Below are 23,089 nucleotides of genomic sequence, written 5' to 3' on the forward strand. Positions count from 1 at the left end.
TAAATGTCAATGGAACTCAAAAGAATTAAAAATATCTCCATCCAAAAGAATTATAACTCTTATTTCTACAGAGCTATAACATAGAGATATCAAGCTTGTCGTAGTTTTAAAAAAAATGAAAATCCCTGTCAAACTGTGTAAAATATAAAAGAGAGAAAATATTCAGCTACAAATTATGGTAACATTGTAAAAAACCACATCTGGAATATTTTAATGGTCAAGAAAATGAGTCCTTACTCAGTTTTCTATTACACAGTTAAAAAAAAAAGTCATGTAGAAGTTGCAACAAAACTGAAGTTGCACTAATAAAAGGGTTTTTTGAATATAGTTTAATAATTTTCAATATATCAGGCAACATGGCACGGTATGGTGAAACCTGGAGCTTCTGAAAGATAATCCTGGTAATAAAATATACACTGAAGACAGCAAATATGTAAGTGATTTTATTACTTAAATAGCACACACAGAAAATGTTTTCTTACTGTTAAAAATGTAGAAAATTTGAAAACAAAAAACTTCATTTAACATTAGTTAAGTTTGTTCTCATCCATAAATTAAACCATAATATATTAGGAAATACAAAGTTAAGGATTAAAAGGTTGCGAATTCAAGCACTCTCAAATTGGTACCAGAATTAATGTTCCCATGCAGCCTTAATTTGTCCCCCTGATTCTTTCAGCGTACAAGATGGATCTGCTCTGGGGATGAATCAGGATTGTGTAATGAAGGAATCTGTTTTCTGTAGAATCCCTGCTTCTTCATATCTGCATGTTGTTAAAGGCTGTATCATAATGCATGCTCACGGGGGGACCAAATTAAGGTTGCATGGGCAATGTTCATTTTGGCTTTTCCTGTTTTGAGAGTTCTTGACTTTGTAATCTTTTACAGTAGAACCTCAGAGTTACAAACACCTTAGGAATGGAGGCTGCTCATAACTATGAAATGTTTGTAACTCTGAACAAAATGTTATGGCTGTTCTTTCAACAGTTTACAACTGAACATAGACTTAATACAGCTTTGAAACTTTACCATGCAGAAGAAAAATACTGATTTCCATGTATTTTTTTAGTAGTTTATTTAACACGGTACTGTACTATATTTGCTTTTTTTTTTTTTTTTTGTCTTTGCTGTTGTCTGGTAGTATACTTTTGATTCCAGATGGGGGGTACGGTTGACTAATCAGTTCGTAACTCTGGTGTTCATAACTCTGAGGTTCTTTTTTAATCCTTAACTTCGTATTTTCTAACTTTGCGTAGCTTTGCTCATTGATGAGAGCAAACATAATTAATGTTAAATGAAGTTTTTTGTTTGTGAATACCAGTATAATTCCCTGTATATACATTCATATTCTGTTATATAAGAGGGTCTTTTTCTGATTTAGTTTGTCATTTTGGAAGTGGTTAAAGTTAAGATTAATAAAAAAGCCACTTTTTTGTTCTGAAATAAGTGCGTCCATGCAGAAGGGATATATGGGTATAATTACAGCTGTTTATTTCTAAGGTATAACTCGAAGAATCTCCTGTATAGATGATTCCTGAGTCTCAGGGCATGACAGTACTTGTATGGTTGAAATCCTGTTTCCTCTTGGAGAGAGTTGTGATTGTGGTCATTTCTGTATAACAGCCTGTCTGTCTTTAATGGGATGGTGGAGTTTCTAAAACTGCACTTCATTTCCAGCCCAATGCAAGCGGTTGTTGCTGGACAAAGAATTTTGGATGGAGATACTTCCCTGGTTCCAGAAGAGGTGATCCGTTAAAGCCTAGAGACCTGGGCCTTACAGGTGATAGCAAATGAGGATGCCCAGAGGCTAGCCAATCTCCATTTTCACAGTCCTCAACTCCACTATGGTATTTTATGTTCTGTTTTAAACTTAAAACTTCCCTCTGCCAGCTTGACTGGACGAGCATTTCATTATAGAGAGTATCAACAATTTAAACATCGCGGTGTACAAAGGAGATTTTTTTGACAAAAGTAGTCTTGTGTGAAACCGTTTTGTGTTTCTTTCACTCAGAGTTACGTATTACTCATGTTCTCTTGGAAGGAAGTGCTGTGTCAATGAAAGATCACTGGGCCAGATTTACAACTGAAATAAATCAAGTAAATCCCTTGACTTCAACAGAGCTACACTGATTTAGAGCTGCTAAGAATCTGGCCCCTATGTGTTTGGCCTATGCATTACTCCAATGGAAATGAGACTGCTGCTTCTAATATCTTTGGGACTAAGAATACTTATTTATTTAGGGAGGAGGGGTCTGACTTTACAATCCAGCCTGAATAAGGGATAGCAGGTTGCAATCTTGTTCCTGCTTCCCCTGGCTCTGTGTAGGAGGAAGAGGAAGTAATGTGCCCCAGCACTTCTGGCACAACTTACTTCCCACTCTGCCCGTCAGCAATAATATTGCTAAGTGCCTTGTTGACAGAAGAAGCAAACGTCAGCCCCTGATGTGTTTGTTATCAATCTCCTTTGTGACCTGGAGAATGTCTAGCTTTAGTGCTGTGGCATCTGAGGTGAATCTAAGGAAATCTAAGTTGGGCAAGAGGATTAAAGTAGATTTTATTAGGTGCACTAGAAATTCCAGAGCCTTTAGGAAATGCACTGTGGCTGGTGTGTGCAGATTCCTAGCTCTGCTGAAATTGAGATACCAGATCAGTTGCTTGCTTTCCTTTGTGGCTGCATCTTCTGTTGCAGAGGAGTAAGACTTGCCTTCTAGTTGGAAGGTGAGAGGTTGCCAATAAGTAATCAAGCATCTGCGTGTCCCAGGCTGCTTGACTAGATTTAATGTGTCCCTTAAAGGTTCTTGGTGCCAGTATTCTTTTTCTTTCCACTCCCAATATTTTATTACTGCAGAATAGCCTATGTAGCCCTCCTGCTAGCTATGCTGTGTAAAAATCAAATGTAGCCTGTTGTGCAGTTTAAAAGCCAGATAGACTGAAGAAAATAACACACCTTTGTGAGAGAGCTTTTCCCAGCAGGTGCTGGGCACAGAGGATTTTGTGAACTTATTAAAATTAAAACCAACAACATGTGTATCCTTATATGGCAATGCAAAGTATTATGCAAATAGCTGTCTGTGAGAAACAGATCTGAGCTTGCACTGGCCATGTTCACTCATGCTTGAGGTGTTTTTGGCCATCTTGATATTGTTCTGCACAAAAAGACATTTTTTATGTTTGTGCAGCACTGAATTCCCCAAGATACAAAACAGTGAGATAAATTCAACTGCAGAAATTGGCTGCAAAATAATGGGTTTCTTCCCAAACCCCCAGTTGTTATATACTGTTCCTTATAGCACCTCAGATAGTCCTCCTGACACCTTAGAAACTGTCATACATATAAGATATTTTAGAGGGGCGAAGGTATTGGTGATCAGCTACCAAACCTCTAAGTCACTAGCTCAAAACCATCCTATATTAGCAGTAACCAAAAATTATTTAACCTCAGATGGCTGAAACTTTGCCCGTAAACTGGTTTCCATTGTGCTTAAATACCACACCCTCCCATTTGTAGTACATGGGATTACCCAGTATTCAGAAACCTTCATTTTATTTTTATTTCAAATTTTTGGTAATGCTGTGCACTTTGGGCTCCATCTTGCGTCCTCCAAAGTCCGTGGGAATCTTATCATTGATTTCAATAGGAGTATTGGTCCCATATTACTTCAGTGGATTTGCACTGATGAGCTTTGCAGAAGAAGTGTGCTTTAAGGATAGATCTGAGTGATTACCGTGTGGTCATTTTGGTGTAAGAGCACTGGACTGTTCATCAGGAGGCTTGGGTTATATTTCTGTCTCTGCCTCTGTGACTCTTGGCATATTACTTAACCTTTGTGTCTCAGTTTCTCCATCTGTAAAATAGAGATAATGCTGCTGTTGTAAAGCATTTTGAGAGTAAAAAAACAATTGTTATCTTAGGATAGGGCAAGAAGTTCTGGATGGAGGTGATAGCATGTGAGAAAGTGCAACGAAAGATTTTTGTGACAAAGACGCACCGTCCCACTAGAATTTTTACTGGAGATGCTCACAGGCCCTGAACTTTGACACACTGCTGCTAGTATCTAACACATCTTCAAGATAAGGAAGCTGATCTCATAAAGGACAGGTCTACGCTACCGCTTAAGTTGATCTAACTTATGTTACTCAGGGGTGGGAAAAAGACACTTCCTGACTCTGAGCCAGGGGTGCCAGAACAGGGTGGGCCAGGGGGCTGTGTCCCTCCAACTTTTTACCAGCCGTAAAGGCGAGCAACAGGGAGAGGTGGTGGAGAGGAGCAAACGGGGGGCAGGGCCTCTGGGGAAGAGGTGGCGCGGGGGAGGGGCCTCGGAGGAAGAGGCAGTGCGGGGGAGGGGCCTCAAAGAGGTGGCATGAAGGCAGGGGCTCAGGGAGAAGGGGAGGTGTGAGGGCAGATATTGGGGGAAGGGCCCTGGTTCAGGTGCCTGTGGCCCTCCCACTTTCAGGACGCTTCCACTGCTCCTACCTTGAGTGATGCAAGTTACAGCAACCTAAGCGCTGTCCACGCTGGTGCTGTGTCGGCTGGAGATGCTCTTCCACCAACATAGTTTCCACCTCTCATGGAGGTGGAGTATTTATGCTGACAGGAGAGCACTCTCCTGTTGGCATAGAGCGTCTTCACCAGAGGTGTTATATCATCGCAGGTGTGCTGATGTAGGACTTAGACCTGCCCAAAGTCTAGATCCTTTAATCACTGTAGCAAAGCTGAAATAATGGTGGTATCATGGTCTAATCCAGAAAGGAAGGCTTGGAGTGTCTGACATTGGGTGCATTAATTTGTTCTTTTAATTTGCAGCAATTGTTTCTGTTTTGCCCATACCATCTTAGAGATGTTGGGGATGCAGTTGCAAGGTTCTAACTCATGCTGACCTTGGTTAGCAGTGCCTTGTTCGTTATGTGGTTTCCTGACAGTTCTGCTGTATATTTTCAGTGCCTAGGTGGTCTTGAATTTAAGACTAAGTATGCGTCTGGCTACTTTTGGACTGTATGAAAGGTTGAAGATCTCTTCGCCCATGAGTTTGCTAGTGAAAGTGTATTTTCTGCTCCAACCTCTTCTGTTAGTGTAATATGAGAACAGTCAGCGAGAGTAGCAGGCAGTTGTTGTTGGTCTTTTCTAGCCAAGCCAGGATTTCCTATAATAATAATAATTAGAATATTTTCATCTAAGCCTATCTAATTTAGCCTCACAAATCTCCTGGTATTATGATGTCCCTTTTACAGATGAGTAAACTGAGACCTAGAGAAGTTATGACTTGCTCAGGATCATGCAGCAAGCAGTTGACAAGATCAGGGCTCCAAGAGACCAATCCATAACAACCATTTCATCCTTTAACTACATTGAGCTGCTTCGTGGAAAGCCTCTGAGGGGAAGTTTGTGGTGACTAGGTTCTGCTGGAGTCACTGGAAGATTTGCAATTTTCTGCAAACCTGTTCCTGGATTCCCACTGCTTAACTTCCAGCTGGATGATTCACAGCTGTGCGAACTTACACTCAGATGAGTTAATGGTGTCGCAGTTGAATGTGAAAAAGGTGTGTGTGCGTGCGTGCATGCATGCAAAGATTTTGAAAAGAAGCTTCTTGCTGAAGGTAACAGGGTGCATTATCTTGACATTTCTTTATCTACTGGGTCATTTTGAGAGCACCTCCAATCCTCTGTAAAATGACTTCTGCAATCTTTTTTTAAGAAAAAGGACGTTGACCTAGATTGTCAATATTTTTGATTTCTTCCATTGTGGTAAAATCAAGTTAACTTTCAGATATGTGGGAATGTTTATAAAACTGGGACAGGTCATATCTACTAGTCAGGAAGTGGGGGAAAATTTGGGAAGGTTCCTCTTTTCGCTAGCTCTTGGCAATAAATGCCAGCAGTTTGATCCTACAGTTTGGAATAAACATATTATGGGCTAGCTCCTTCCCAGGTGTATATTTCCCTCTCCCACTTGTCAAATTTAAAAAAGACTTTGATTTTAAAGATATCCAAACTAGAGTGGTAAATTTTATTTAAAAAAAACCAATTAATTGATTTAAAAAGAAATTAAATTAACTACAGGGTTATTTCTTAAAAATAAATAATTTTTTAAAATTAAATTTGAAATTGACCATGTATGTTAAGGCCTACATTTATTATAATCTATTAACATAATTTAAATTAAATACAAAAATATTAAACAGTACCTGTTTGCCACCAAGTTAAAAATTTTTTAAAAAAAACCACTGAACTGGCGGAAGTCACTAGCTAAGCACCTAGAAGGGGCTAACCCAGTTTTTGACAACAACAGCCTCTTCTGCAGGTGCAGAGAGAATATTTTTTTCAGTTTATTCAACCAGTTCAGTTCCATTGATTAGTTCATTCAAAGTTAGGAAACCAGCTGGGAGTTGAAAAATAGGGAAAGCTTGTCTTCATTTTCCAATCTATGAATGAAAATGAGATGTGAGAGTATGAGACCTACTAGTTTTTAAAATCTTAAAGGACATGGTGATGAGAAACAATCAGTTTAATTAATTAATTACAGGTAATATTTCCTTTGTTTAATACATTGAAAAACATGTTTTGATAAAGTTTTTTTTTCTTATGTATCCAGCACATTGAAGGGAATTTTATTTAATAATAAAATTAAAATGCTGTTTTTATGTATTTTAAATTAAATTTGGATTTCCATCCAAACAGAGCTTGACTCAAATTGCAAATAAAAAAGAAATAAGAAATGGATTAGTCACCATATCCTGACACAATAAAAAAATAAAAATTAAGAGTATAAAGTTAAGCTATGTAATTGCTTAAATAAATGTGTATAGGTGTAGTCTATTCTGTTGGTTAGCAAAAAGAAACACCAAATTTACTGTAAAGGCTATATTTAATTGCAAATCAACATGTTTTAAACCAATGACAATCAACCTTTCTTTAGGAAAATAACTAAAAAGTAAAAATGTAAAACACATTTAAAACTGATAAATTAAAATCAAGGTTTCCTTCTTGCTGAATTAAAATCAGTGATTTAAATCACTTTGATTTAAATCAGTCCACCTTGATCCAAATCAGTCCACCCTGATCCAAAACCATTAAGCTTCTGTTTGGAAGCTGGTATGTCAGTAGATACTAACTAGGTAATCCTAGCATCCCATCAGACTACTGATATAGTTGTCCGTAGGGTGCATAGTTCTCATCCTCTGAGAACTCTAAACTCCTGTTGGATTCGTTTAGGCAGGGAGTGAGGTAACAGGAAGGCTGGTTAAAATAATCAAGGCAAGAGGTGACCAAGGCACAGACAAGGATTTTAGCTGGTAGAATGGAGAGGAAAGGATGAAGTTTAAAGGAGGAAGTTACAGGATTTGGTGATGGTCTGGTTGTGGGAGAAGTGGGCAGAGATACATCTGACGTGCAGATTGTGAGCATCACTAGGCTGTAGGGAGGGCGATGGAATTATTGACATTGATGGAAGGGGGAAGTTTTGCAAGGAAGCTGAGAAGTTCAGTTTTCAGTTGGAAGTGGGATATACAGAAAAAAATGGTCAGTCATGTGTGGCTGCACAGAAGGTAAAGGTAGATTTTGAGAGTCAGCAGGGTAAAGGTGGGAATTGTAGCCATAAGAATAGACTATGCCACCCAGGGATAAGTTGGAGAGGCAGAATAGGAGGGAGGTCAAGGACGGAGGTAGGCTGACAGTTTGGGAGGAGAGAAATGCGTGTAGATGTGGTCTCCTCTTCTTATTACTTATAATTATTAAATTGTCTGTTCTCTGTCTCTCTCTGCACACTTCTGCCACAGTATGGCTGCTAGTCCCACATCGAGCCCCTGTCAGCTCTCTCTGAGTTTGCAACAAACATGGGGTTTTGCTGTTGTGCAAATCCAAGCTCTTCATGAGCTGTCTGTGATCTGCATAAGAACTGGACTGACAGTAAAGCTCACAAAATTTCATTTGGAATGGAGTCTCCAAGTCTTCTTCCTCTTTCTCATCATCATTCTCTTTATAGTATTGTAGTAGCTGCTTGGAACCTGAATCGGGGCCCATTGGGCTAGGTACTTTACAAACACTTTCTAGAAAGATGGTTCTTGTCCCAAGAGCTTACAATTGAAGTATAAGATGGGAGATAACAGTTAGATACAAAAAATGGGTGTGGGGAGTCAAGACAGCAGTGGGATGGTTATGAAGAGTCATCAACTGTGGTTGTAGCATATCAGCTGTCAGACCTTTATCTGATGTGTTTTTTGGTAGGCCTCACATCAGCAGGGAGTTTCAAGGAGAACAATCAGGAGGTTTTTTTTAACGGTCTTTATTTTTTCTGCAATTGTTGTTTTTCTTAGAAGGTTAAACAGCTGTGTTTGTGAGTGACAGACATGGACACCCAGAGGCTTTGCACAGATAATGGGCTAACCGTTGCTAAACACTGGAATATAAGCTATCTGAATTAAGGCTTTTAATGCTGATGATATGCATCAGAGTAGAGCATAATAACCATTTATTCTTTCTTAAGCCCAGTGCTAGCTGGATGCAGTGTAAGAATATTGTGCTTGCTGCTGTCTGCTACTTCCTTCATTTCTAGTGGAAAGATGTGAAAAGCTCCATAGTGCAGCATATTTTATTTTAGTATAAACTAAAATAAAATACTTATTATTTAACATAACCTCTTGCTGCCTCAGTTTCTTAATTTGTAAAAAGAACATAATTTTTGTATTCTAGCTAAAAAATAAATCTGGCTATGGAGAACTTTTTCCTCTTAGTTCTCCCCTTTCCAATATTGGCATGTAAATATGTCTTTATAACATATGGCCTGTGTTTTCTGATTGCAGCTACCCTTCTTGCACATGCAAATATTAAAGATTTGGGGAAGCATTGTGGCCTAGCAGATAGAGAACTGCACTAGGGTCAGAAGATTTGGGGTCTATTTCTGGCTCTGTCACCGGCCTGCTGGGTGACTTCAGCAGGTCACTTCCCCTTTCTATGCCTCAGTTTCCCTGTCTGTAAGAGGGGATAATGATACTGACCTCTTTGTAAAGCGCTTTGTCATCTACTGATGGAAAGCTTTATAAAAGGGCTTGGTATTATTATTTGTGCTTGTAAATTGGGTGGTTAAGTTCCCAACTATCCGATGTACAATCATGAACCATATGGGTTTTTGTGAGAGACTGCATTGTGGAAAATGTGGGCTTAAGAGCTTTGTAACAGCCCTGTGAAATAGGCACTATTCTACCCATGCAGTCCAGGAGCCTTGAGAGTCCCGCTGCCTAACAAAGGGAATTCCACTGAATTCATGTTTAAAACAATCAACCAACCAACCCTTTCCCTCCTCCCCCACTTCCTTTCTGGAGGATAGGTGGGATTTTCATGCTCCAGTACTGTATTTACAGTGGATGAATTTAAGGCAGAGAATTAATCTGGCAAGTCAGTGGCAGACAGAAATAGAATCTAGGAGTCCTGTTTTGTGGGTCTGCTCATGAGATTGCACTGCTTTTGTTCTCATTCTCAGATTGGATTACTCTGTAGATAGGAAACTCTGCCCGTGAAATGTGTCCCTTGTAGTATTTCACCCTTTTAAGAGGATATCTGATTATCAAGGTTTGCCAGAGCTGCACTACACAGAAGCATAGTGTGATTATCTGGATACCAGATGGCAGACCGGGCAGCCATCAGGATTGGACAAGAGGAGTTTGATGTAGATATTGATACAGTCATATCTATCATGCCAAAGATATCGCCACTCTGATTACTAAGGGTGGTATTTCTTTTAAATTAAATTCTGATCTGTATAGCTCTTGAACTGTATACTGTTGTGCAAAGTTTGTGTCTGAAAACAACTGTTAATTTTAGTTTGAGAATCTTAGTTAATGGCCTTCCAATGAGAGAACAATTCAATTGTGCACAACTCCCCAGCCTTCAGAGACAGGGGTAAACATTTTTTAAAACACCTGTGAGTGCTATTTTAAAAGTGATGTAAGTGCTTAAATCTCATTGAAAGTCACTGGGATTTTGCCTCCTCAGCATGTGAGTTGCTTTTGAAAATGTAACTTAGGCACCTGACTCACTTAGTTGCTTTTGAAAGTTTTACTCAAGATCATCTTGCTGAAGGGAACATGCTGTGTTGTGGAAAACGCTCGTCTCTTTCCCCTTCATATGAACTGATCTAAAAACCAAAAATAAACATTCACGCCACCTACACCTTATGGGAAAAGTGGTGAATATTTTGCATATTTTCCTATTGAGAAGTGAAGGTTTTTACTGTGTGTAAAACAATAGGAGTGCTTCTGTTGGCTGAATTTTAGGGTTGATTATGTCAATTTCTAGGAGTAACTTTTATTTTCTTGGTTGTCAGAGCCTTGTCACTCTTCCTTTTACCTGTCTGAATTTCCTTAATTAGCAATGTATGTATACATGTAAAGTTTTACCACACCAATCTCTTTAAAATTGCATTCCATCACTTCCTTTTTCTTGCATATCCTAAATGCCAGCTATCTGTTTTATTAGCTCATCTTAAAAATATAATTTACTTTTTGATTTGTATGAAGTTACTTTTCAAAGAGACATTAAAATTCACCATTTTTTTCCCCTTTTGAAGCTGATCTATTTCAGTTCTTACCCAAGGGACTTTCAAGTACTTTGGTGTTAGTGTACATGTGTTTTTTTTTTTTCTGCTGGGTATTTAGAGCTTGGTTTCTGTGGTAAAATGAAAAGATGAACATGTGTAGCTTTTAACTGCTATGTGATCACTTCTTCCCTTCAGCAGCTCATGCACTTTGTGTTTACATGCTAATTTACAAAGGCCAGACTTCCTGTTACGGCCAATCAGTGAAACAGGGACAGCGTTAAATGAACTTTATAGCACTTCTGCACCATAAATGTCCATAAATGCACCAAGCATCCACAGCTCCCATTGACTTCAGTCAGTATTTTATTCTTCAAAGCCCAGGACTCCATTTCCATTAAATGTACCTTTTATTTATTTTTATTTTACTTCTTGGGATTTAATCCTCCTCTCCCCCCACCTCACGGCCGACTTTTTTTGTGTGCAAGTAAATCAGGGGTGGGCAAACTTTTTGGCCCAAGGGCCACATTTGGGTATGGAAGTTGTATGGTGGGCCATGAACGCTCATGAAATGGGAGATTGGGGTGTGGGAGGGGGTGCGGGCTCTGGGGTGGGGTGGGGTGGGGGATGAGGCGTTGAGGTTGCAGTAGGGTGCTCCAGGCTGGGACTGAGGGGTTTGGAGGGCAGGAGGGGATCAGGGCTGGGGCAGGGGGTTGGGGCATGGTAGGGGTGAAGGCTCCGGGTGGCGCTTACCTCAAGCAGCTCCCAGAAGCAGTGACATGTCTCCCCTCCAGCTCCTACGTGGAGGCGTGGCCAGGCAGCTCTGCGCGCTGCCCCGTCCGCAGGTGCTGCGCCTGGAGCTCCCATTCACCGTAATTCCTGGCCAATGTGAACTGCAGGGCAGTGCTTGGGGTGGGTGCAGGTGCGGAGCCTCCTGGCTGCCCCTATGCGTAGGAGCTGGAGGGGGGGGACATGCTGCTGTTTCCAGAAGCTGCGTGGAGCGGGGCAAGCCCCTGACCTCGTTCCCAGGCTAGAACACCAGAGCGGGGCAAGCTCAGGCCCCGGATCCCGCTCCCCAGCGGGAGCTTGAAGGCTGGATGTGGCCCCCAGGCTGTAGTTTGCCTACCCCGATGTAAATGTTACAAAGTGGGATAGAAATAGTTACATGATTAGGGTGACTTTGCCTTACAATTTCAAGCCCTAGCCTTTTCACATTGACTGCTGCCTAATCTAAAAGATCCCAAACTAGAGAGAACTATAAAAAGTTCCGTGAAGTTTTGTGAGCTGCCTAGTGAGAAGTCTTCTGTTTAAAATGTAGTTATAGTCAGGAAAATGGTACTTGTGTGACCTGAATTTGTTAAACTATGGGTGTTAACTGTGCACCTCCCACTAGTTCAGTCTGTCACATGGCTAAATTCCCTGTCCTTTGGAACTTTAGCCCTGTGTGTCTTCTGCGTTGTATCAAATCCTTAGGTTTTGTAACTGTGTTTCAAATAGTTTTGTGGTTTATAATCTTTGCTCAGTCCACTACAGTATAGTACTTCTCATTAAATTTTACTATCCTTGGATCAGGGCTTAATTTCTCAGAGTATTTCCTGGAGTGCCAGGGTTAGGGGCTTATGCCCCATGAGGGGCACTGGGGCTCAGGACTTGTGTCCCATGGCGGGGGGGCGAGGCTTGGGGCTTCTGCCCCACGGGTTTGAAAATATTTACCAGAGCTCTGCTCTGGACAGCTTCGGCTGAACTGAAGCGCTGCCTTGAGTCAAGTTTGTTTTCCAAACTGTATGTACACCAAGGTGTGTGAGTTTTCTAGGGTGTGTACTGTCTGTAGATGGCCAGGCCACCTTACTCTCTGATGGAAAAACATTGCTTTGCACTCACAGCCGCACACCATATTCATGTTTTGACTAAAACAACAGGTGTACAGTGGCACACCTTGTCAGTGGCAATTTGATAGTTAATTCTTGGGTTATGTGGAAGTGAGAATGGAGCCATTGTCTCTGCTAACCACAGCAAGGTGCATTTGCAAAAGGAAACTAAAAAAGCTTTTTTATATTCGCTGGGTGCTCATTTGCACACTTTCCTACACTGCAGAGTTCTGTGTGTCTGTCGGATCAAGTCAGGTTTCTGCCCCTCCAAAGAAGAAACCTTCTCATTTTGCAAATGGCTGATTATATTTTTGGAAATCCATTTTTCAAATGCATGAGCAAAATTTTGGCTACAGGCAAAATCATCCTCTGTTCCTGTGTTTTAAGTATGTATGTGTACTCCTATCCATACTTACGTATATATTTCTCTCTGATCATACCACTAAAGTTTTCGAAGCTTCTTATCTTTTCACATTTTATAATCTGTCACCGTCTTCTCTCTCGTCTTCCTGAGACCCTACTTATTCCATCAGGTCCATTCAAAGCACTGCTCCTAAATTACACTTCTTGACATGTTGTTCTGACCATGTTGCCCCCTCTTTGAGTCCCTTCACGGACTCCCCCTTCTCCAGCACATCAAAAACTGACTTCTGGGTCTGATCCTTAACCTGTTGATGTCCTTAGAAAGACTCTGATGGACTTCACTAGGGTTTGGATAAGGTTCCTGGTCCTTACCTGTAAGGCAGTTCATAGCTCAGTTTTTCCCTCCCTACTTACTTGTCCTTATGTATTATCACTTCAGCCCGGCCCCACTAATGAAGTCAGCCTCCATTGTCTGTTTGTCCATGTCTTACACAGGCATCTTTATACGTTCTTTTATGCCTACCTCTCATGCACACAAGACCCTCTGTGGAGTTGTCCATCAAACCACTACTCTTCCTTCCTTCCTGGAAGAAAATGGAGCAAATAATTAAGCAATCCATTTGCAAACACCTAGAAGATAATAATGTGATAAGTAACAGTCAGGAACAGATCGTGTCAAACCAACCTGATAGCTTTCTTTGACAGGTTAACAAGCCTTGTGGATGGGGGGGAAGCAGTACACATGATATATCTTTCAGAGTAGCAGCTGTGTTAGTCTGTATTTGCAAAAAGAAAAGGAGTACTTGTGGCATCTTAGAGACTAAGACATTTATTTGAGCATAAGCTTTCGTGAACTACAGCTCACTTCATCGGATGCATTCAGACTAACAAATTTATTTGAGCACAAACTTTCGTGTAGCTCATGAAAGCTTATGCTCAAATAAATTTGTTAGTCTCTAAGGTGCCAAAAGTACTCATTTTCTTTTTTTGGTATATCTTGACTTTAGTGAAGCTTTCGATACAGTCTCACATGACCTTCTCATAAACAAACTAGGGAAATACAACCTAGATGGAGCTACTATAAGGTGGGTGCAAAACTGTTCCCAGAGAGTAGTTATCAGTGGTTCACAGTCATGCTGGAAGGTGCATAACGAGTGGGGTCCTGCAGGCATCCGTTCTGGGTCTCGTTCTGTTCAATATCTTCATCAGTGATTTAGATAATGACCTAGAGAGTACACTTATAAAGTTTGCGGACGATACCAAGCTGGGAGGGATTGCAAGTGCTTTGGAGGATAGGATTAAAATTAAAAATGATCTGGACAAACTGGAGAAATGGTCTGAAGTAAATAGAATGAAATTCAATAAGGACAAATGCAAAGTACTCCACTTAGGAAGGAACAATGAGTTGCACACATACAAAATGGGAAATGACTGCTTAGCAAGGAGAACTGCGGAAAGGGATCTTGGGGTCATAGTGGACCATAAGCTAAATATGAGTCACCAGTGTAACACTGTTGCAAAAAAAGCGAACATGATTCTGGGATGTATTAGGAGGAGTATTGTAAGCAAGACACGAGAAGTTACAGTTGGTAACAGCTGGGTAGATGGCTTGTAGGGATTTCTGAAGTTTATTTTATTTATTGGTTACAATGAATAAATATATATCGGACTTGGAACCATTTAGCTGGGGTGAAGCTGGCCTATGCATATGCATTTTCTTAGAGAAACTTTCTGTTTCCAATTGTTTGTTACATCCAGAGGGTTAATTTTGTCATTTATTCTGAGTTTGTACAGCACAATGCATAAGGGTCCCAGTCCTGATTAGTCCTTGCCTCTAGGCACTACTGTATTAAAAATAATAGTCAGATTGTTCAAAATAGGCATTATTTAAATAAGTATTTATCTTGGTAACTTGTTTGAATAGAGAAAAATAAAGATTTCTTGGGTCAAAAGTTGTCGGGCAAAAAACTTGAGCCCTGCTGCAATGGGAGCTCCTGGAGGCATGGTGCATATAATCCATGCAACATCTGTGTTGTTATACTATTTATCTACTTCCCAATCCATAGAAATTAAGACTTGCCTAAAGCCATTCATCTCATTGGCAGAACTGGAATTTGAGCCACATGCTTAGGCCACTATACCACGAGTCCACTTGAATAAGTTGTCAAAATCGAGAAGATGACTGACTAGCCTCCCAAGGAAATCCTTTTAAACTCCACAGAAATAGCCATATAATGGAATGGATGAAATGTAAACTAGAAGCCTGACATTTTGAAACTGGTTTAGCGGGTTCTGGCTGTCCAAACTGGCATGAGATTTACTAGAATAAATGTGAGGTTTTTCTCTTTCTCACCTTGCTGGGTTTGAGTCTGTTGCTTTATTTGATTTGTTTTATGGTTCTATATTTCCTTGGGATGTGTGCCAGTTGTATTGTTCTGAGTACTCTTTTATGGACTAACAGAGTTTCAGAGTAACAGCCGTGTTAGTCTGTATTCGCAAAAAGAAAAGGAGTACTTGTGGCACCTTAGAGACTAACCAATTTATTTGAGCATAAGCTTTCGTGAGCTACAGCTCACTTCACCGGGGTTGAAACTCTAAGTACTACCTTTCAGGCCCTGTGTGATTTCCATTATCTGGTGGGAGCACGATCAGGCCATTGGTGTCAAAATTTACCCTTGGACATACATACTGATGTAATGGGAGTCCTTGTGCATATCTGGGGGTGGAACTTGGCTTTATATTTTGAGCACACAGTTGGGAAGATGAAAGGGTCTAATGCTTCAAGACAGCAAGAGAGTGTCAAATGATAGAATTTCTGGTGCATTCTACGAGTATCGCTGGGGCAGGAGTTATTTTCTGTTTGTATTTCCCAGTAAAAGACCATTCTGTTCAACTGCCAGTGCATTATAGATCTTTGATTATAAGATCTTGTCAGTATAGCAAACTTATCAGACTGAATTTGCGACATTTTTAATAAAATCTTTCTCCAGGGTATGGATTTCCCTGGCTATACCCTTTTCTCATTCAGTCAGGGGCAGCCAGATTGGATAGTGGAGTTGTAGAGTTTGATCCTACGGTGAGCTCTATGCCTGTGAAGTCAGCAGAACTCTGCACAACAGCAGGGTCATGTCTGTTGTGGCTCTTCCCCTCTCTCTCTGGGGGTCTAGCCCACGATTTTCACCATGACAGTGCCCTGGAGAGAGCACTTGTTCCATGCGTGTTGTCCCCCCTCACAATACACAATATAGGCCGTATGGAGAAGCCTATAGTACTTAATACAAAAGGATAGCCTTCTTTAGGGTGGCCTAGTTTTAGTCATATAAAATTCAACACACAATTATGTATCTTTATATAAAATTCAACAAAGGTGGTTAAAAAACAGCCTTATAGAATGGTTATCCTTTTCTATTCTAGAGTTTATTTAGGATAGTTTCTACAGCAACCTATTGATTTCATCCCTATAAAGTTCTATAGAATGTTTTTTCTAAGGGAAATAAAGTATAATAATTTCAGGAACATAAAAGATACTGAATTTGAACTCTTGAAAGGGAAGTTGACCTATGTCACACTCATTTTTTCTGTTCTCCCTCCCTCGTAACCTCCTTCCCTCATGGTTGAGCTTAGTCACATAGGTCCAGTTTTTTAAAGGTATTTAGGTGTTTTTGTGCTCACTTGGTGCCTAAATCCCTTTTGAAAATGAGATCTAGACACCTAAATCTGTTAGGCATTGCAACACTGAGCAGAACAATGCCTAAATATCTTTTAAAAATCTGATCCTAACCATTCAGCTACCTGTTCTAACTGGGTAATAAGTTTACTACCTTATTTGTCCTCCAATTAAATGAATTCTAAAGCACATCTGAGCAGAGCCTGGGGTGCAGTGTGGCTCTTCTCATCCACACACAAAACTTGTTCCACTTTAACTATGCCGATATAGTTAAAACTGTATAACCCCTGCTAGTATAAAAGTGCTTATAACTGGTATAGCTTATCCCTGTAAGGAAAGGGGAATGAGCTGTACCTTATATCAGTATAACTGCGTCCATGCTAGGGGTTGTACCAGTATAACTATATTGATTTAAAAAAAAAAAATCACGTCCTTAACCAAAATAACACACACACACACACACACATACACACACACACACCCCAGAGAGGGTGAGAGCACGAGAGTGAGGTATCAGGGCTATAATGCAGAGAAAAGATGGGGTGTGTGTGTGCGTGTCTGTGTGCGTGCGTGCAATAGAGAGAAGAAATTAAGCAAGCTTGACTCTTTCTATGTTAGAGGTCAGTATGGAGAAATAGTAACTCAAAGTGGAAACAACAATTAGGGTTGGGAAATCTTAGTTTTTATCTCTGGGTTTTGTGTATGGTGTTCAGTAGAGTTACAGTGAAGTCAAATTTCAGAGTAGCAGCTGTGTTAGTCTGTATTCGCAAAAAGAAAAGGAGTACTTGTGGCACCTTAGAGACTAACAAAGTGAGCTGTAGCTCACGAAAGCTTATGCTCAAATAAATTTGTTGGTCTCTAAGGTGCCACAAGTCCTCCTTTTCTTTTAGCGAAGTCAAAGTTTCCCCAAGCCAATGGCTCATTGGGCTGACATGGTTAAAACATGTCAGTTTCATAGCTCACAGTACACAAGGGAGGGATGAGGCCAGTATCATGTCAGACTGCCTTTGACTGCCCTAACCCCATGGATCAGGTACCCATTTTGCAGTTGTGTGAACTGAAGGTGGCCTTTCATTTTGAGATCCATCAAGACAAAACCCATAACCTTCAAGACTGGAGGTCTGGAGTGGTGGCTGAGTGGTTAAGGCACTCAAGTAAAGTTACAGGGAATCTGATAAATGTTTCCCTGTTGCTTTACTTTGAATTGAAATCTGCTATCTGCATCCTGATGTGTCTTTGTCAAACTCCTTTTGACATGCTTGAGAAGTAACACCAACATTTTCAAATGTGGATGCTGTGACACTACGGTAACCTGTCACAGACACCTTAAGATAAGCTGAGATCCATTTTAGGTACCTAAGTAAGAATTTCAGAGGGGCTGAACATTCAGTGGGAGCTCTTCATTGCTCAACATTTCTGATATTCAGGCTACATATTTCAATACCTAAATGTATATTTAGGAGCCTACTCTATGCAGCCACATTTGAAAAATTTGGATGGAGATTTTTTCCACACTATTCTTACTGAGAGTTGTTGGGTGGAGTCTGGGAGAAGGAGTGGTCACTTTATTTTGCAGATAAATATCTGGGGGACATAAAGCTCCTTGGGGCAGGGACTGTATCTTTGTTCCATGTTTCTACAGAACCTGGTCAAAGGCTGCAGCTTATAAGGGCTACCTCAATACAAAATAATAATTTTCTTCCCCTTTCCTAGCAGTAATGTCATCTCTGGGATAAACAACTCCAAATGGAGAAGTAAGTTTGGCCTGGGATAGTCTCACTCACAATAAGAACTTCCCAGGTGTATGACTATTCTACCATCCAGGCTTTGCTGATCAACCCTCTCCACCACCGCACACCAAACTACATCACACAAAAATTAATCATCCCACAGAGCTTTAGAAACAGGTGGTTAGCCCTTCCCCTCTTTATTTCACTACATTTGATATGTTGTGATCTAGTAGCAAGGAGATGCTCTTTTAAAATACATTGTCTGTATCCCTGAATTGTAAACACACACAAACAGAAACCCCCAGTCAGTTTCCTCTGACACTGTATGGTTTGATAAACACATTTCAAGAGCAGCTGTGCAACTTTATTTATTTATTTATTTTTGGTTCAGTCCTCATCCTGTAAGCAGTAACTCTTGACTTGTCAAAAGTAGGAAGAGCCGTGTGTACTTCTGTCCAGTCTACGGGCAGAACGAAACCACTTCCTCAGTTTTCTAATAAATATCTTATCGTAAGAGAGCACATATTCTATTTCAGTGCTGCCTCACAAATATTATGCAGACCCAGGCCTCCGACTATGATAAGCAGAGGACTGACTCTAGGCCACATATCAGCACAGTGTTCTCCTTTCATGATTTTTTTAAAGTGTAGCTGTGCTCTGTGGGAAGGCATAGGTCACTCAGCAGTGCTAAAAGCTGTATTAAAAGACAGAGACCTGTTTGGATCTGAGCAGAGGAAGGTTCATAGATAGCTTAATGGTTACATTGAGGCTTAGCCAAAGAAAGTTCTAAAACATAAGTGTAAAGTGTAGATTTCCCCACAAAAACTGCTCAAGTTCTGCAGACCAGAAAAGGTTTGAGTTGGTTTCATGGTGCAAATAAAGTAACATCAAGTGGTGGTGGTGGTGGTGTGTTGTCCCTTTAGAGTACCCTCAAACAGTTTGCCAGTCAAAAAGGGAACTCCAGCGTCAAAGTAAATGACACTTGCAAAAGTGTGCGGACAACTCTTCCCGTCAAGCCTATTGATTTTATACATAACTTGGTCAGTGGAGAGAGTGTAACAGTCCCAGGAATGTTGTCACTGCATTATTTTAAGTTTCTGCAAAAAAGCTACCCTCTTCTTCCTCTCCCACTCTCCTCTGTCCCAGCCTTGAGGGCAGAAACACATTTAAGCAGTCACCACCATAGCAAGTCCCAATACAATGATAATAATTAATAAATGTTTTGACATGTTTGTCTTCCTGCATTGGTCTCTGCTGGAATTATGTAAGTACAGTTTGTACTGACACATGTTATTTTCTTTCAGTGGATCTGAGGGAAATAAAGGAAATTCGCCCTGGGAAAAATGCAAAGGATTTTGAGCGCGGGAAAGCAACACAGCATAAAGAGCATTGCTTCACTATTTTTTACGGTACCCAGTTTGTTCTCAACACCTTAAGCTTAGCAGGTAATTTTTTTTGTCTGTCTTCTTTAAGCCTCAAATAGTAAACCTTTTAGACGAGAGACCTATAGCATTGACAGAGCAGTAATGCAAAGCTTAGGCTGTTTTTCTTTTTCCCTGGCCTTCCTAAAACATACCAAACATTCAAAATTGAGGAGGGTGAGAGAGAGCACCCTTTCCCACTTACTGCTTTTAATGCCCTTGAATTGTGGCATTTGTAATTTTTGTGTAAAATAATGTAATTTTTATGTAAAAATAATTTATTAGGTGAGAATTTTTTCCTTGTGCTGTTTAAAAGGATCATTTTCATGGCTTATGAGTGGGTCATTTTAGGTGTTTGAATTGTTGCAAGCAGTCTTGTACCCTCCTTGACACCAGCTCTGTATGTTTTAGGAAGATGAAATGCCTATCACTCATTGCAAGGCACAAGTATAAGTGAGGTATAAGCAGCAAATATATAGTAAATCCCTATGTGTGTGTTTCTGTTGATTCATTTCTTTATACCCTGCAGCTCCCTGATGTCCCTTTAGAAGGAACATTATAGAGAGGCTTTTTTATGAAGTACTTATCTTTTATTCATTCACTCATGTTTAGCAGTGTAGATCCTTTCTGGTTAAATATCTCAGGTGAGATTTTTTTTTTAACACTGGAGGCCTGTGTGAAATCCTGGCCCTATTGAAGTCAATGGAGATTTTGCCATTGGCTTTACTGCGGCCAGAGTCTCGCCCCTGAGTCTGAAACCTGCTTGGGGTCACACATAAAAGTGAATTTAGGATCCATAGCCTACTTCTTAGTGACCACATCAGAAAAAACTACCACACAACTGGCAGGGTCTGTTTACTTAGGCCTGTTTATACTGCAAAATTAAGTCAACCTAACTTACGTTGGCATATGGCTGTGGCAGTAATTACATTGCTTGTGTGTGTCTACACTTTGCTTCTTGTGTCAGCAGTGTGCTTCCTTACCAGGAGCACTTGTATCAATTGTACTGTCAGTGTGGGACGGCTTGTGAAAGCCAGCAACAGTCGATGTAAGCAATGCAGTGTGTGCGCTGACGTTGTATTGACCTAGCTATACGACTGTGACTTTACACTCCTAATGGAAGTGGAGTTATTAAGTCGGCGTAGCAGGGCAGTTACATCAGTGGGAGTGAAATTTAAGTGTAGACACTTCCATGGTTAGGTCAACCTAAAATGGCTTGCCTCGACCTAACTCGGTAGTGTTGACCAGACCCTACGAGAGGGCAAGGACTGGAATAGGAGGTGAATTGCATGCTCAAGTGCACCGTAAGGGCTGTGCATGTCTATATGAGGAGAAGGGATGTTAATCAAATTGAAAGACAGGGAATCAAAAACTAATACAAGGAAATACTTTTTATGTGCAACACAATATTATGCTATGAATCTCTTTGTCACAAGATATCATTGGACACACAAGCTTAGAAAGATTAAAAAATGGATTGGATATTTTTATGGAAAATGAGATAATCGAATTACATTAAAAAGGGTGTTTTTAAAAAGAGCAAAAACTAGAGTTTTGGATGTGATATAAACCCTTATACTTCAGGGCATAAGACAGTTCCTAATCAGTGAGATTAGGAAGAAATTTCTCTTTAAGACGGGGATAACTACCTACTGAAGGGGTCTTGAATCTTCTTTGTTACAGGAATATATGGACTGCTGGTTTCATTGCTTATGGGAATTCCCTTGGTCCTATGCTAGATCAGCATTGTCAGTTTCATGAGCATTAAATTCATTTGCAAAATTGTAATAAAAACTGAAGTAATTTTTAAGATGTTCCTAGTAGAGTAGAGAAGTGATCAGTGTGTTGTAAGTGTTATAATCCTAACAGTCATAGAGATTTTTTTTAAATGTGGAAGTGATGCTCTCCCTAGTTGAGGTACTTTCCCATGTGTGTAAGTAAACCCTGTATTTATGCTTGTAAAATAATGTACAGTTAATTGCACAGAGGATTGGTGTACTAAATGTGGGTTTGCATGTGAAGGAGTATGCTCAAATTTTGTGTGTTGAAAATTAATGGTTGCTTGTGAAAATTTGGCTCTACATACCAGATTTGAATTTAGATTAAGCCCAGAATATCCTTGAAATTTCAGAATGTGCAGCATCATTTTAAATATAATTGTGCCCTGAGCACTGTTGGGCTGTATTTTCCCCTTGTTTTTTTTTTCTCAGAATCTAGTCTCTGTAAGTAGTTTGAGAACAATCAGTACGAGGAGGTCTGTTGCCATAACACAGATTCTTAGAACAACATGACTGATATTTTCAATATCAGGAAAATCCTTTTCTTTGTTAAAGCACTTTGTCTTGGTTTCTGAGAACAATACAAGGTAACTGTTACTTAACGGGGAATGGCAGCTTTCTTTACACACAGAATAACTTTGGGACAGTTAGACTAGCAGTGGGTGGTGTCTGTCCTTTCCAGAAACGTAACTAATTGAAAAAGATTTCCACAGGGATCTGAAGCTGGGCTCTGCTTCAGTTTTGGAGAATACAGCATTGTTTGAAAGTATAATTTTAAAAACAATGTGTATCTTTTGAGAGACTGTTTTTGTTTTAAAGGATATTGCAGAAATTGCTCAAGTTGGAGATATTGGCAGGAAATAATTCTTCGGGAGGACTGTTTTGGTGGAGGGAAGCTTTGATGAATTTCTGAACTGGAATGCTATAATGCAGGGCTGTCCAAATTCTGCCCAAAGGCTGCACCTAATCTGCAGCATGAAAGGGAAATTGCAGCCCACCTGCACCTTTAATAATACAAATTTGTGTCCCTCAGGGTCTGTAGCTCCCAGAATGCAACGCATGAACTTGATCTGACTAGTAGGTACTCAGATCAAGTTGGATCATTACCAGCAAGCCCTTCTGGTTTGCATCTGGTACTAGAAGTGTAGATGCAAACTCATTTTGGAACAAAATAAAATTTCTAGCTATTTTCCTTCTGAAAATAGACTTGAAAATGTAAAGCTAAGGATGAACGGATCAAGCATTTGAGCTCTAATCCTGCCGCAGGAGTCTGTGGGAACTTAAAGACTCTTCTCCCAAATGCACCTTTTATGCAAGAAGTTAACTTTCCCACAAACCATAGTCTGGCATAGACTGTGCATAGTGGTGTGATTATGGCAGTCAGGATGAAGGATTTGTTTTGCAAGCCACTCAGAAATGTTAAGGGTTAGAATTAGAGCATTGCATGTTGGAATCTGTAGTATCCACAGGTCACATGTTAATTTTAAAGGAGAGGGTGGCTCTGGGCTACATTCAGCCCACGGCAGGTACTTTGGCCACCTTAAGAACAGAAGATGGAAAAAAGCAAAAATTCTGCTGTTGTCACAGTGAGAGTTGTAGGTTGGCAGTAATTCTGTTGCAGCTTTGGAACGTCTTATGTTCTGATTAACAAAGTTTTAAAAGGAGATGTTTTTGATAGGTCTAGCGGTTTTTTTTTTTTTAATCCTTAAAAACTAACATAGATTCTTTCACTGGGA

The 23,089-nt window shown here is 40.2% G+C and overlaps 1 protein-coding gene across 7 annotated transcripts in view; it reads left to right on the forward strand.

The window, feature by feature from the left end:
* The window catches only part of PLCG2 (phospholipase C gamma 2), a 94,172-nt gene that overhangs the window by 13,189 nt on the left and 57,894 nt on the right, over positions 1 to 23,089 (forward strand). For 6 of the 7 annotated variants that reach the window (XM_073308055.1, XM_073308054.1, XM_073308053.1 and 3 more), the window contains one exon: positions 19,459 to 19,599. The exons of the other annotated variant lie outside the window; for it this stretch is intronic. In XM_073308055.1, coding sequence (XP_073164156.1) covers positions 19,459 to 19,599 — 141 coding nt within the window. The remainder of the gene's footprint in view (positions 1 to 19,458; positions 19,600 to 23,089) is intronic. 7 annotated transcript variants of the gene reach the window in all.

Source organism: Lepidochelys kempii, chromosome 12, assembly GCF_965140265.1.
Source record: "Lepidochelys kempii isolate rLepKem1 chromosome 12, rLepKem1.hap2, whole genome shotgun sequence".
Taxonomy (NCBI): Eukaryota; Metazoa; Chordata; order Testudines; family Cheloniidae; genus Lepidochelys; species Lepidochelys kempii.